Source organism: Paroedura picta, chromosome 2, assembly GCF_049243985.1.
Source record: "Paroedura picta isolate Pp20150507F chromosome 2, Ppicta_v3.0, whole genome shotgun sequence".
NCBI classification, from domain to species: Eukaryota; Metazoa; Chordata; class Lepidosauria; order Squamata; family Gekkonidae; genus Paroedura; species Paroedura picta.
In genome coordinates this window covers 78,093,816-78,108,470 of record NC_135370.1, presented here as the reverse complement: position 1 = coordinate 78,108,470, position 14,655 = coordinate 78,093,816, and the positions used below count along the sequence as shown (strand labels likewise).

At 46.8% G+C, this 14,655-nt stretch overlaps 1 protein-coding gene and 1 long non-coding RNA gene across 3 annotated transcripts in view; one reads left to right on the top strand and one right to left on the bottom strand.

Annotated features, from left to right (window-relative positions):
* Positions 1-8,896, top strand: part of OSBP (oxysterol binding protein) — a 22,250-nt gene extending 13,354 nt beyond the window's left edge. The window contains exons 4-14 of the mRNA XM_077321045.1: positions 1,387-1,585; positions 1,785-1,887; positions 2,898-2,952; positions 3,622-3,753; positions 3,991-4,236; positions 4,452-4,572; positions 5,302-5,405; positions 5,613-5,708; positions 6,073-6,254; positions 6,582-6,802; positions 7,060-8,896. Coding sequence (XP_077177160.1) covers positions 1,387-1,585; positions 1,785-1,887; positions 2,898-2,952; positions 3,622-3,753; positions 3,991-4,236; positions 4,452-4,572; positions 5,302-5,405; positions 5,613-5,708; positions 6,073-6,254; positions 6,582-6,802; positions 7,060-7,202 — 1,602 coding nt within the window. The 3' untranslated portion in view covers positions 7,203-8,896. The remainder of the gene's footprint in view (positions 1-1,386; positions 1,586-1,784; positions 1,888-2,897; positions 2,953-3,621; positions 3,754-3,990; positions 4,237-4,451; positions 4,573-5,301; positions 5,406-5,612; positions 5,709-6,072; positions 6,255-6,581; positions 6,803-7,059) is intronic.
* Positions 1-14,655, bottom strand: part of LOC143829721 (uncharacterized) — a 17,243-nt gene extending 2,588 nt beyond the window's left edge. Inside the window, exons 1-3 of one of the 2 annotated variants that reach the window (XR_013228216.1) lie at positions 14,053-14,655; positions 4,748-4,859; positions 303-3,022 (exon numbers count right to left, since the gene is read on the bottom strand). This is a non-coding gene — a long non-coding RNA (uncharacterized LOC143829721). Of the gene's footprint in view, positions 1-302; positions 4,860-14,052 lie in introns of both variants that reach the window. The other variant, XR_013228215.1, reaches the window with a different exon arrangement.

The following is a 14,655-nucleotide window of genomic DNA, read 5'->3' as shown; positions in this document are numbered from 1 at the left end:
CCTTTCTTTACAGGTGGGTAGGGGTTCTCAGGCATGCAACTCTCAGGAGATTTGTGCACTTAATTCTGATTCGTTGCCTACTTTGTAGGTCAAGCTCTATATCGTTAATTGTCTGAGGCAGCTTTATATCTTGGTCAGCGCATTGTACAACCCAGAAACAAACAAGTGATTGTTAAACAAAGGATTTATTCAAAGTGTTCAGACATGTTTGAAAGGGGGGGGGGAGCATTCTAACATCCTGATTCTGCATTGATGTTGACATATATCAGAGCATCATAGTAGAATACAAAGAATTGAGTTACCTAAGAAGGGGCAAAAGCCTGTTCTGCTCCACCATATGAACACCATCATTCTCTAAGCATTTGGAGAACAGCTGTAACTGGCACATCCGATCTGGACTCCTAAGCCAGAGGCCTCCTTTACTGAGGAAGCCTGTTCTTTGAAGATAGAATGACATCGTAGTGACATCATAACACTGTAGAAGGCTTAAGAGTATGCTCAGTTCCTCAAGGAATGGAATGGTAGCCATAGATCAGAAGTCTTCTTGTTAACCAGGGTTGCTATTGAGATATGCAGAAGTTTCAGGGTGATCTCAAAAGGAAAGTTTAAAAGGTGATAACTTTTGGTATATATTCAAGAATAAATGACTAGTCTCATCTGAAACCCCTAATCTTTTAATTTCTAAAACATATCGAATCTGTGTCTTGAAACATCACTGCCAACTATCTAGCACATTTTTCAGATAGCCGGATTTCCAGATCCCCTTTTTCCTAGCAATAGCTAAAAATGGTGTGTCTACTAAAATATGGAGTCTAGGAGCAGCATCTAGTCAGAAGTTGAAATAAATGTACACTTTACCCTGTACCTTTGCCTTCCCTGCTCCCAGTGCTATTTGTGGTTAGTCTAGGTCCCGTCTGTTGTTTGCTTTGTTTTCCATTTAAGATAAACAAACTAGCTAAGGGTAACATTAAAAGCAATTTCTGTTGATTCTGACAGGAGCTTGAATGTAACTTATGAGACCACTTGGTAACCACTGCAATAGCAGGGAGACTTGCAAAAATAGATCAGCCTGGATTGTGAAATATTTTGACTTAAAATAGCAACAAAGTTCTTACTGTGTTTCTGTGGTCATCTGTGTTCAATGAGTGTGCACAGTGGTGTTTTCTCTGAGGGTGAGGCTGGTGCTGCATGCTCATTGGATCTTGAGGGGGGGTGAATAATGGCCCATCTGTCATATTTCCCAGCAATTCCCCTTAGGCCGCAAGAGGGCACTGCTGATCCTGGAGATTGCAGAGACCTAAAGAGCAGGCGCAGCAAGGAGTGAATTGGTGGAACTTGACCTGGGTTTGAATGTTGAATGTTGTCTCTTCTTGGTGTTCTACTCAGGCTTGTCGGGACTTCCTAATGCTGGCCCAGACCCACAGCAAGAAGTGGCAGAAATCTCTTCAGTATGAACGTGATCAGCGCATCCGTTTGGAGGAGACGTTGGAACAGCTGGCCAAGCAGCACAACCACCTAGAAAGAGCCTTTCGTGGAGCTACGGTTCTACCAGCCAATGCCTCTGGCAGCATGGATTCTACTAAAGGTAGGGACTTGGGGCCTTGGATTCAGAGGCTCTTCCATGAGCTACACCCCATTGAGATAGTCGCCTCTCTTGAACTCTCTTTCTCTTGGTTTTTTTTACTGCCCACCCCCCCCCCCAAATAAAAACCCTCCTGAAAGATCCCAGAGTGTCCTAAATAATCAAAACCAGGGAAGACAATGTCAACCTGTTACTCTTGCAGATCGATGTTTCCCATCTAAAGGGGATCTGAGTGATGAAGATGATGACAATGAATTCTTTGATGCTCCTGAGAACATCATGATGCCTGAAAGCATGGGCCACAAGTGAGTGTTTCCTGAAAGTCCACAAGAACTCTGCAGCCCTGGGTTTTGGCACTTAGAATGCATCATCCCTGTGTCATAGACTAGAGACTGTTTATTGACAGGCAAGTTCCGGGCAAAATCTCAAATAACTGAGCAGATTGCCTATCATAAGCTCCTTCCCAATTGTGTTCTGGCCTCCAGAGAGGAAGAGGAGATGACTTGAGGGTGCAGTGAAAGAAAAGGGGAAAGCACAATGGAGTTATTTGACAGTATGAAGCTACCTTACATGGAGTCAGTCCATTAGTCCATCTAGCCAAGTGTGGTTTCTGGCGGGCAGTTCCCCTCTAGAATCTCAGGCAGGAGTCTTTCTCAGTGCTAGGGCTAACTCCTGATTTTCCTAGGCTATGAACAAGAAAGCAAGTGAGCTACCCTTCCCTCCCATTAGGCTGGCTGAGGCTTTGCTTGGAGGAGATAGGATTTCTTGATCCCCTTTTCCCTGTTGAGCATACATATCCTGTAAATATGCCTGCCGAGAGCTGTCTTGCTGCCCAGGGACTGAATCCATAAGGGCCGCAGTGAGTGGTGGTGTCTTCTGTGTATGCTTTCCCTCCTCATCTGGTCTCAGTCTTTCTCTAACTCAGTACACGGTCTGGAATGAGGAGTGGGGAAGGAAAGTCTCTCTGGATGTTGCTAGGCAACAGTCTCACACTTAGAACTTAAAGGCTGTCCGGAGGGGAGAGGATGTGTGGGACGCTGCTGGCAATGACCTGGCGTGTTTTGGTTTTCTGTCTCTGCAGAAGGTGAAAATAGTAAAGAGAGTGAAAAAATGTTGGGAGGTATGGCAAACCTCCTGATTCTTTAAGTTGTCCTCAGGCAAAAAAGGCTGCCAATCAGACCTTAATTTGGGGGGGGGGGGCAGAGGGGGGCATAGCATTATTTTCTGAACTGTTTCTTCCCTGAGCACAGTTACCTTACTTGGAGAATCTGGTTTCCGTTTCCAGTGTCTCATGCTGTGTCTCTAATCCTTTCAGACGAACTGGTAGCAACATCAGTGGTGCTAGCAGCGACATCAGTCTCGACGAGCAGGTAGCCCTCATCTTTGATCGGAGGGATGGGAATGGACCATTGGACTTTTCTTTAGATGATCTTGAGATACCTTAGAGAGAATGAGGAAATGAAAACAGGAGTGCATTTTAAAGCTTCTGAAGCAATGTCAGGGTTTTAGTAGCTTGAAGTACAGCTCTCTTGCCTCTTAGAAGAGACTGTGTCTGCATGGAGGGTGGGAAATCAAGGGCACTATTGTGGGTCAGGGAAAACAACTCTCTTGTCTTTTCTGTAAGACACAGCCCTGACCAGAGGGAATACCTTAAGGGGGCTTCGTGAAAAGGAGGAGAGGGGTGTTCTCTCTCCATGCAGGAGATGTAGGCATAATAGAGACACATGGTCCTTGACCACAGCAACATTTTGGTTTGCTTTCCACAGAAAGTGATTCTACCAGGCTTGATCAGAAGAACAGATATGTATCCCATAGGACTAACTGTATTTATTTATTGTCCTCCATGGATATGTATAAATCTTAATGCACTGAAAATTAATGATTCTGTGCACCACTTACTGCATTATAGGTGAGGGTGATGAAGAGGAGAAAAACAGTTAAATCTTGAGCAAAGTTAAGTAGAAACCAGGAGACTGCAAGACATGATGATCAGCTGCACCCCCCCCCCCAGCTTGACTGGTCTTTTATTTATTTTCAAGTATAAACACCAGCTGGAGGACACCAAGAAGGAGAAGAGAACCCGAATTCCCTATAAACCAAATTATAGTCTCAATTTGTGGAGCATCATGAAGAACTGCATTGGCAAGGAACTCTCCAAGATCCCCATGCCAGTGAGTCCCCTTCATTATAGCATCACTAGCATGTTCTGGGGCTTCATGTTCTATGGGAGAGAAGACCAGGAAGCCAGCCTCTCTCTTACCCCCCAAAGAGAATTGTCAAGCTAATCCATGCTTCAGGAAGCTCTGTGGTATGAGAGTTAAAATAAATTCACAGCACAGCTAACCCCATGTCAACATGATTTGTCCTGGAGATATCTTCTGGCCTTAACTTGCTGCTTCTGCCTCTAGGTTAACTTCAATGAGCCCTTATCCATGCTGCAGCGCCTCACAGAGGACCTGGAATATCATGAACTGTTGGACCGGGCAGCCAAGTGTGAGAGTTCCCTGGAGCAACTCTGTTATGTGGCTGCTTTTACTGTATCATCTTACTCCACCACTGTCTTCCGCACTAGCAAGCCATTCAACCCCCTCTTAGGAGAGACATTTGAGCTAGACCGGCTGGAAGAGAATGGCTACCGTTCTCTCTGTGAGCAGGTGAAGAGCAGAGTGCATTCTTTTTGAACCTAAAGTAAAATTTTGGGTAGCTCTGTTGGTTCAATTTTTAAATACCTTTAAGCTTCATTGATTTGGATAGAACGCTCTTCCAAGCTGAGCATGCTTACAGCATATTTGGGATCTCTGCATATCCCTTGGGGGCTTTATGGCTGGAACTGGATGTCTCCTTTCTTCAGCTTCCTTCTGTCTTCTAGGTGAGCCACCACCCCCCAGCTGCTGCCCATCATGCTGAATCCAAGCATGGCTGGACCCTTCGGCAGGAAATTAAAATCACCAGCAAGTTCCGTGGCAAATACCTCTCCATCATGCCACTTGGTGAGACTTTGCCTTTGAATGCTATTGTGGGATGCTGTAGGAGGATGTTCAACTAATGCAGCCATTTGGCAAGCCGAGTTCAATCAGTGATTCCCCTCCCCCTTAGACTAGATCTTGGTGGTCTGTTCCTAGTCATCTGGGAAGATAGTTAGCTCTTCTGTCTGTATCACCAAACCTTTGTCTTTTATCCATGTGGCATGATTGTCTAGGGAAGTCATCCTTTCAGCACCTGCTTCTGGAATAGAGGTCTTCTTCAGAGTCTTCACAAGCATAAAATGGGTGCTTCTCTGGAAGCAAAATAATGGGTTAAATCATTAGCTGAGTCTGGATTTTAATGCAAGTTTTCCAAAATGAAGCCAGATATTCATGTCTCAATGGATTTGGGGTATTAAAGATCAAATGGATACTGGCCTCCCTACCTGAAAGTCCATCCATGCAAAGAAAAAAAAACATCTGTCACTGTCTAACACCTTAGAAAATTAGTTTACTCAAAGGGGAAGTGACTTTTTGAAAACATTTTTATAACCTAAATTTAATTGAATGTTCTATATTGTTTGTATGTAAATTTGTATTTACTATTTTTAAAACCTGTTGTCATCTGCTCTGAGCTGACCAGGGAAGGGCAAGTTAAAAAAATTAAGTTGTTGTTGTTTATTATTATACCACAATCTAGTAATGGCTGTCTTCATCAGTAGAGAGCTGTCCTGAACACTGCCTTCCTATTTCCAGGTACCATCCACTGTATCTTCCATGCAACTGGCAATCACTACACATGGAAAAAGGTCACCACTACAGTACACAACATCATAGTGGGCAAATTATGGATCGACCAGGTGAGTAAAAAATGTGTGTGTGGGGGGGGGGGAGGGGTAAAAACCTGGGCACATAGGAAAGTAAGTATTTAGAAGAGATGAGAGCCAGGAACTCTGAAATCCACTTTAAAATCTGCTGTTATAGTCAGCAACTGAGCAACATTGTACTGTGTTGCACATATGGTAGTGTGCCTATTTAACTGTGCTCTCACAACTTCTTCCCTCCAGTCTGGCGAGATCGAAATTCTGAATCACAAGACCAATGAAAAGTGTATTCTCAAGTTTGTTCCTTATAGCTACTTCTCAAGAGATGTGGCCAGGAAGGTAAGAGGCCATGTATTTTACTTGTTCCTCTGGTTGTGCCATAAAGGGGAAAGGGCTGATCACTGTTTGATTGCAAGAGGAGTCTCAAATGTAATTGGAGGGGACACATATGCAGCAGTGACCTTCCCAGTAGAGCTTTTGCAGAGCGTTCTTTGAACATGTTTCCCGTGCTGGGAGACTGCTTGCATTTGGCGCTCTGTCTGTTAGACAGAGCAGCACTTGAATGGAGATGGATGCACTTCAGCTTCTGGGTTAACCTGGGGAAGGTTGAAACATGGTCTTTCTAGGGTTTATCAATAATCTTGGTGAAAAGAGTATCATGAGGAGTGTTCTCAATGACCTACTTTAATATCTCCTGTTCCAGGTCACTGGAGAGGTACTAGATTCCTTGGGGAAAGTGCACTTTGTGTTACTAGGCACTTGGGATGAGAAGATGGACTGTTTCAGGGTGATCACAACTAGTATGGAAAATGGCAGTGAAAACCGGCAGAGAACACATGAAGCAGAGGATAGCAGGGTCATGCTATGGAAGAGGAACCCACTCCCGTGAGTAAGGAAGGTAGCTTGGCTTCCCCAAGTGGGTTGCAGATGCTGCCTTTTGTAGAAATACTTTCACAGCTGCAAAAGGCACAAATTGGCTTTATTTTTAAATGACAACTAAGATTCTCAAGGTACACATTTCTGTGTTATCATAGGGTATAGACAACCATCAATAGTTCTGACTCCCAAGGGCCAGAATTTGCATAATTCCAGCCTCCCCCAATTACTGCCATAAAAGCAAAGTTATGCCAATTTCCTGTTTTAGAATTTGAACTGGCTGCTTGTGAGAGATTTGCTGCTGTCTGATCTCTTCTCCCTCTTTTTCTTATTCAGGAAGAATGCTGAGAACATGTACTATTTCTCAGAGCTGGCTTTGACGCTTAATGCTCTAGAAAATGGTACTGCTCCCACGGACAGCAGGCTTCGGCCTGACCAGCGACTCATGGAGAATGGGCGCTGGGATGAGGCCAATGCAGAAAAGCAACGCCTTGAAGAGAAGCAGCGCATCTCTCGCAAAAGACGTGAAGCTGAGGCCATGAAGGCCACAGAGGATGGTAAGAGAAATTCTCCTGTAGTAAAATGCCAGTATGCAAAGGTGCCATGCTGTCAGATCAATAGACTGGCTACTCCTGTATTGTCTACTGTCCCTGAGCTCATGTTCCACGAGATTGCTTGAACTAGAGGGTTTGATTCTGGTGTCTTCTGCAGGCAAAGCACATTGTCTGTAGCTGTCCTCTTACATAGGACCACATTGATAATGTTAATGAAAATCCTCATTATGCTCATCCCCTCTACTACCTTCTATTTGCAGGAACTCCTTATGACCCTTATAAGGCACTGTGGTTTGAGCGGAAGAAAGATCCAGACACCAAGGAGGTGGCCCACGTATACAAGGGGGGCTACTGGGAGAGCAAAGAGAAGCAGGATTGGAGTATGTGCCCTGATATCTTCTGAGCTGGAAGCAGCTGGACTATTGAGAAGAGGAGGAAAAATGGGTAGCAGAAGGAAGATGGAAGGGAGCAGCTGATCATGTGACTTCCTGCCTAGTGCTTTCCTCACCAAATCTGTCTGTCTTAACCAATCACTTGTTTTGAATCAATCACCCAAAGCAGAATCCAGCAGTGGTGATTGGCTGGGTTGCCTTAGCTGATTGAAGCTGGTCTCTGGATCCCTGGAGGGCCAGGGACCTATCTGAGTTGAGGACTGCACCCTCGGTTTCCCTTCTGCTGTGCTCACAGCCGTGCACGTTTGGGGAGGAAGAGGGGAACAACATGGTGCTGTATACAGTTTGCCCCCCTTTTCTACCTTCGGATAGGGACAGTTCAGTAGCATGTAGGCAAGACCATGAATGTATGCTCCAAGGGATTGGGGTGAGGAGATGTAAGGACTTCCTGTAGTTCTGCCGTAAGGGTTGTTCTTTTTCTTCCACCCGTCTGTTAGATAGCCTGTCCTAAGGCAAGGTGTCACAAGTGAGAACTCTGAAGAACTGGGTGTCTTTCCAAGAGCTATCATCTTTCAGTCCACTCTGGGAGCAAAGCAGCTACTAGAAACTGGGATGGGGAATGAGGCTAGCTCTGGTCCCAATGGCACCCTCCTTTGAGGCTCATTCGGACGTTTGCACAGTGGCAGGAAAATAAACGTAACTGTTCTTCTCAACCCCACACCACTCAAGACCCCGGTATATTCCCCACATGCACTCTGCTGGGACACTACGATTCAAGATTCCCTCTGCCTAAAGCCCCTGGCAACCTCTTGCTTAATGCACACCTGTTTATATGTATATTATATATATGTAGAGAAAAAGAGAGATCTAATTTTTGTTTTGATCACCCCCCACCCCCTGGTTTCTCTCCAATTTTGTAATATGTGCCCTGCTTGGTATCCTTCCACTGTCCCCAGACTGAGGGAGATGCAGAAAGTGTGACTATGGACAGTTACGTCCCTTGCCTCTTTTTAAAAAATGCCATCTGATGTGGAAGCCGAAGCATAGTGGCATCAGTCATAAAGTTGTGTAGACATAAAGCAGATGTCCCTCAGTACAGTTGAAAAAAATAAGAACATTGTGGGAATTCCCAGCTGGTCTTGGACAGCTCTGGTCACATCTGCCAAAGCTGGATCCTAAGGTTGAAAGGGTGCTGCCACCATGTGTAGAGGTGGGTAAGGGCACAGAGGTTGCCCCAGCCAGACTTACATTTGGAGGGGAGTGTGAAGGCAGCCCCTAACCCTTGGCTAAGGATCAGCAATGAGGTGCCTTCCTTCTGTGTGTTTCTCCTTTTTATTTTCTTTCTGTTTATTGATTGAACTTCAGCCACTGAGAAGGGTGATGATGGTTCTGCCCAGGGCTCTTTGCCGGTGAGATGGAGTCATCTTACTGACTGGGAGAAATGAGGCCATGAGCCCTGCCTTCCCAGCAGCAAAGGGTGATGCTGCTGACTGGGAAAGAAGGGGCTTTGGGTGGGATCTCTGCATTATTTGCTGCTTGGTCCCCGTTTAAAGCCTGTTCTTTGCAGCTGGTGAAGGTTGATACTCCCTTGGATAGGTTTACCACAGGCTTTAAAAAGAGAGAATCCATGCAATTCTATTTTTGGGGTTTTTTTGCCTTACTGTCTTTTTTCCAAGAAAACTAAATTAAATAATGAAACCTGAAATATCCAGGTTTGTTTTTTGTTTGTGTGTCTCTCCGCTACTTGCTGAGGGGCATGCAGAAGACTACGCTCCATACATCTTTGCTCTCTTTCGTGCAATGCCTTTGCCCAGTTCTGGCAGATAGAAGTTGGGTACGTTTACCAGCCTTTGTTGGGTACATTTGATCCTATTTGCAGCTTTGGGGAGGCTTGAAACAGGCTGTCCTTTGGAATCTGCTGGGCTCTCTCTGAAATCCACATGGCTTTCCAAAAGAATGCAGGGGGGGGGGGAAATGACACATTATTGGCCACTAGCCAACATTCTGATCCAGGATACTGTCATCCCACTGGTGTGTGTCAGTAGCTGCTACTGTTGGGGAAAATACTTGCAGTTACCAGCTGTTAGATTGGAGATCTCTAAATCAGGGCATAGTACTATATTTAAGTGAGCATGCCCGGGAAGTGAAATCTTGGAACATTTATTTGCACCATGGTCTGGTTTTTTCATATGATCAGATGGTGACTGCTGCCTAGAACCTGATGGCCTATCAGGTAAGCTGAGCCAGGTTTAGGATCAGCAGGGCCCAACCAGGAGAACATCTTTAGGGTTAAATGAGAGTAAGCTTAATTCCAGTGAGCCAAGGCTTAATCCTTTTGCAGATTCATGGCTGTTCATTGATGGGAGGGTTTTGTGAAGATATTTCTTCTTTTAACTACTAGCAGAGGGGGGCAGCTGGGTTGGTGCTTTGCAGTGCTCCTGTAACACAACTTTTCAGTCTAACCTCACACTTGGTGGGACCATAGTTGTTTGCTCTTTTCCAAGAACTGTTAACCTGCTACTGAGAGCCACTAAGCTATATGACTAAAGCACATACATATCAACTCACAAAAGGCTGACGGTGTAGAACCATCATTTCCATGGTGTAAGAGACAAGTACACAAAGAATATCTTTTAGGGCCAAGAACTGCTTTTCTAATGAGCTCAGAGCTAGCTAAAACTGGTTAATTTACATGGATAGGAATTTTCTTAGGTGTACATATATGTTCTTTAAATTGGCTTCTAGTAAGAAAGTATATGAGCAAGAGGATTTACAGATGCAAAGTAATGGAGAAGGAACTGGCCCCAAAGAGAATTCTGATAGTGAAAAGTTTAACCTTTCACTTAGAGAATCATTCGTGCACCCCCTGTGTGTACATAGGCCCTGACCTCTATTGTAGCTGTGTCCTCTAAGCAAGGGGCATTCCTGAAAGTGCTGTCCAATTCCATACAAAGTATTCTTTTCAAAGGAAGAGGCTGTTTTTTCAGTCTCATATTTAATATTATTGATGGGGGAAAGGTTGGCCCTGCATATTCACTGATGGTAGGGGTACCTGAAACAATAACTGCAGCATTTCTTGGGTATAAGTCCAGTAGTATCTTTGAGGCTAAAAACTTCAGCCTTTTAAAGTCACCTTTGTCAGGTGCATTAAGCATCCAACCATAGTAGCTCTGTACATAAACGTACAGGAAAAGAAAGGAGATGTGATCAGGGCTCCTGTGCTGCATATGTGCCTTCAGGTGTTTTTCTCTTGTAGTGTCACTTTCTAGCATTTCACCTACATCTCTGTAAAGGTGATAAAAATCTGTCAGAAGGGAAACTTGAAGGGGGTTGCCCTGTTGGTCTTGAACAGTATAGCAACAAATAATGTTCTTAGGTTTAAAAGCTGATTAGGAGAGAGTCTATGGTGACAAAGACAACCCTTATTTCTGACTATTGTGTATTTTAAAGAAAGGGCTCGCTGTCATGCCTTAACAGCTGCAGGATGCGACGAGATGTTCCTATCCCAATTCCCTTTGCTGCGTCCTAAGCTTCCTGGGCTGTGGCAGCTCCTAGAAAACTGCCTGCTGTCGATTCATGCCCACTTTTTTCACCACCTCAAAAGTATCTGCAAGTTGGATTAGTTTTCTGTAATGATTTAATTGCTATGTCCAGACGCTTAGCTGTGCCTGATCAAGTATTACTGGACTGGATCCAATTGAGCCATTAAAACCTGTGTACTGACATCACTTGGGGGACACAGGCTAAGGCTAAATATAACTCTATGCTGCTATGCTTGGAAGAAAATATTATGCAACCATAACGCAGCTGAAACAGGCTTCCCTACTTAGGATAATAGGCAGAATGTTATAAAATAAGGGCAGACAGCTTCATAATGTGCTCTTGCTAAAAACAAAATTAACATAGAAGCCCACAGGCATACAGCACAATGGTAGCACATTGCTATATGGCTCCGCACTGGGAAAACTGCTAAAAAATCCTTTGCTATTTCAGGTTTCCGTGTTAGCAGTAAATATAAACCGCTTTCAACAATGAGTTGTGGAATACAGTAAAACAGACACAGTTCTCTGGGTTAAACCAGATGAGGCAGCCTGTAAAGTAGACTCACACACAACAGCCCCAGGAATCCAAGTTCCTGAAGCTTGAACGATCATATTTAAAGGCATACTTGAAACCAGCCCATTAAGAAACATCACACTCCATAGTACCCAGGACATCTAATGTCCAGTATGTCTAGAGCAGGGGTAGTCAAACTGCAGCCCTCCAGATGTCCATGGACTACAATTCCCAGGAGCCCCTGGGCCGCAGTTTGACTACCCCTGCTCTAGAGCTTTAAGGGACTTTTGAACTGTAAGGAAATGCCAACCACATTCAACATCTTCCTGGCAAACAGAGGAGTGTGAGGGAACAAGACTAAGGCGAGAGCAAAGCTCACGAAAGACTCCCACTCCCAGCTGAGGAGATGAGGGCTGTCCAAAAAAACAATGTAGAACACAGTGACAGGAAGTTTGATGGTTGTGTTCTCTCCAGCTAATTTGTTAGATGCAGTGGTTTAAATCAGTGGTCCCCAACCTTTATTAGGCTGGGGACCGGCAGGGCATTGGGCCGCGCCCGCGGGGACCGCGCCCGCGCGGGCCACGCCCACACTCCGGGCCGCGCCCGCGCCCGCGAATCGGACCGCACCCGCGCGGCCGGCCCTGATTCCCTCTCCCCGCCCTCCCGCAGTAAGAAGTTTCCCGGGCCGCAAGCTTGCGGCCTGGGAAGTTTTTTACTGCGGTGGGGGGGGGGAGAGGGAGCCGCGGCCCGGCGCCATGCCCTTTGCGGCCCGGCGCCGGGCCGCGGCCCGCAGGTTGGGGACCACTGATTTAAAAGGCATATTTCAGGTCTGTCGACTCCTAGGTGCAGCCTAGAAGTTTGTCCCAGAATTATTACCATGTGGATTGACCTCCAGAGGAGCTAATGTTGAGGTAGCATTAGAGGGAAGTTGCAGTTACAGCTATTTAATGAAGTCTTGTCTTGTTAGCTCAGGGAGGAACCCCTTTCCCCATCTGAATTGTTCACCTCAGGCACTTTACTGATTAGGAAACTCAGGAGCACAAAGTTGTTACCTTCCTATTATTTTTTCCAGCCTACTAAAAATACCTGAGGTGAGCTTAGTGTTGTCCTATGAGCTACCCCTATCTATGTCAGCCTGAGTTCCTTGCAAGCAGACAGAGTAGAGCCTGGGATATGCAGCTGCAGTTACCCTGAAAGAAAGCCTCTACAGGCATCTCAAGCAGCAGACTTTTTCAACTTTGCTAGTCTGAGTTAAATACTTCCCTATATATTTGCACATACAAGAGACCGGGGCTCTGCATAAGTCCAAATGAAATGCAAAGCCATGTTGACTGGCCTTGCCTAGAAAGTGGCTGCTCAATATTTGGGTCATGCCAGGGACTCGGGAAACATTCTTGCCTTGGCTGCTGGAGTCGTTGCCTCAGCCCTGCTCCAATCTTGGACGGTACTGCCATCTTATGGCCACATTGGACAGTGGCACCACGTTCAGATAAGGAAGCAGAAGCCGAGCACTACACTATCTGGGACTATAAGGAATGTAAAAGTAACTGATCCGCACTTAACATCTTTTAAAAAAAAACGCTGTTATTTCTCTCAAAAAGCGTCTAAGAGCCACTTTGTTCAAAGAAACCGTCCGGTTTTCTTCTACCTCCTCGGGCAGATAGATGGCGGAGACCGGAGAAGCTGACCTCTGCTGCAGGACTGCGGCAACCGCGCTTCTCCAGTCCACTACTAAGGGCGAAGGAGCGAGGCCGGGGTCCCCCGCTGGAACACGGCCCTGTCTCCAACCGCTGAGACTCCGATTCTTGCAAAGAAGGGATATTGTCGATTGGGGGCTGATCCAAGAAGGCGCTTGCTATATTTTCATGCAAAGGCGCATATGCTAGATCACATAAAATAGCTTATTCGCGTCTTAAGAAACCTTGACTACGTAGATTTGTTAGCGGTGGCCATGGAAGACTGAAGTCAGTTCCGCCCTTGCTACTAGATGGCAAAAGCAGAATCCGCGGTCCTCTGGCTCCAAGGGCTCGTTTCGAAGTGACTACGTGACGACCCCAAGCTGCAGGGTTAAGTGGTGGGGATAACACAGAGTTACCGGCAGAAAGCAGGGCCGCTTGGTTGGTGGTTATCGATGGAGCAGCCTGGGAGTCCCTGAACAAATATTTTGCTTCTGCGAGACTGAAAAGTCCGGTTCCAGAAGCAGGCTCCACGCCCCCACACGAGAGAGAGAGAGAGAGAGAGAGAGAGAGAGGAGACTGTTCTCCGTATCCAGGCGAACGACCAACTCTGCGCCACACACACACACACACTTTTCACAAGGAAAAAGAAGTGCTTCTGAAATATTGTATGATGCCCCTGAAAACGCGGGCCAGGAACGCAGGGAGTCCCGTCGGACCCAGCCAACTTCTCCTGTGGGTCTGGAAAGCCATTGGGCATCACTGAGCCGAGCCGCGGCTCTCAGGGCACCTGAGGAGGTGGCTGGGGGTGGCCAAACGGCGGCTCTCCAGATGTCCACGGACTACAATTCCCATGACACCTGCCAGCATCTTGCTCGTGGGAATTGTAGTCCATGGACAGCTGGAGAGTCGCCGTTTGGCCCATCCCTAAACGAAGACTTCCCCGCACGCTCCATGCGAAATTGGCCGCGGGTTTGAGCCGACGTGCAAATCAGGAAACCGCGCGCCTTGCGGCTCGACCCACGTCAACATACGAGTATCCGTTTCACATGATTGCAAGGCCATGCGGCGGGAAAGCATGCCGGGAAGCAAAGGAATGGCGCGGTTCGTTCGATCGGAATATATTTACCGAGACCGACAATGGAGTCCGCTTCTAACACCTTTGCCAAAGCGCTGCTTGGCGTACAGGCCATGACTACAGCGGGCTGAAGCTGAGCGCTGCTCGTTTTGGTCGTGCTGGATCGGTAAGAAGGGGCAGCCCCCGCAGCGCGTCTGGCACACGAATTTGAAGCCCCTCGGTGTGTTGCCTGCCGTCCCTTTTACGGTCCTGCCGGCTGAAGGGCTCATGGGTGCGTGCGTCACCTTTCCGTTAAAAAGACCCCCAGTTTTACTTTTGCCTGCTGCGATCGAAGAGAGACACTACCCAGCGCTCCACGGCGCCTCGGGATCTCCGTGTCACAACCACGGCTCGCGGCTCGCGTCAAAAGAAAAGCTCCCTTTCCCACCGCCCGGCTGCGACTGAGCCTAAAGGGGACCGGGGAACGGGAAAAGATGAGCCTCGGACTCTTCCGGCGCAGGAAGCCAGGAGGAGAACTCCCGGCCAACGCTAACTGCGTGGAGGGGCAAAGACGAATCAGAGAGTTACAAAAGGGGAGGAACTAGATAGAATGTGCCACTCTTTCGCTGGTGGGGAGGCTGCGGAATTGGGGGTTCATATTCGGGGAGGCGGGGG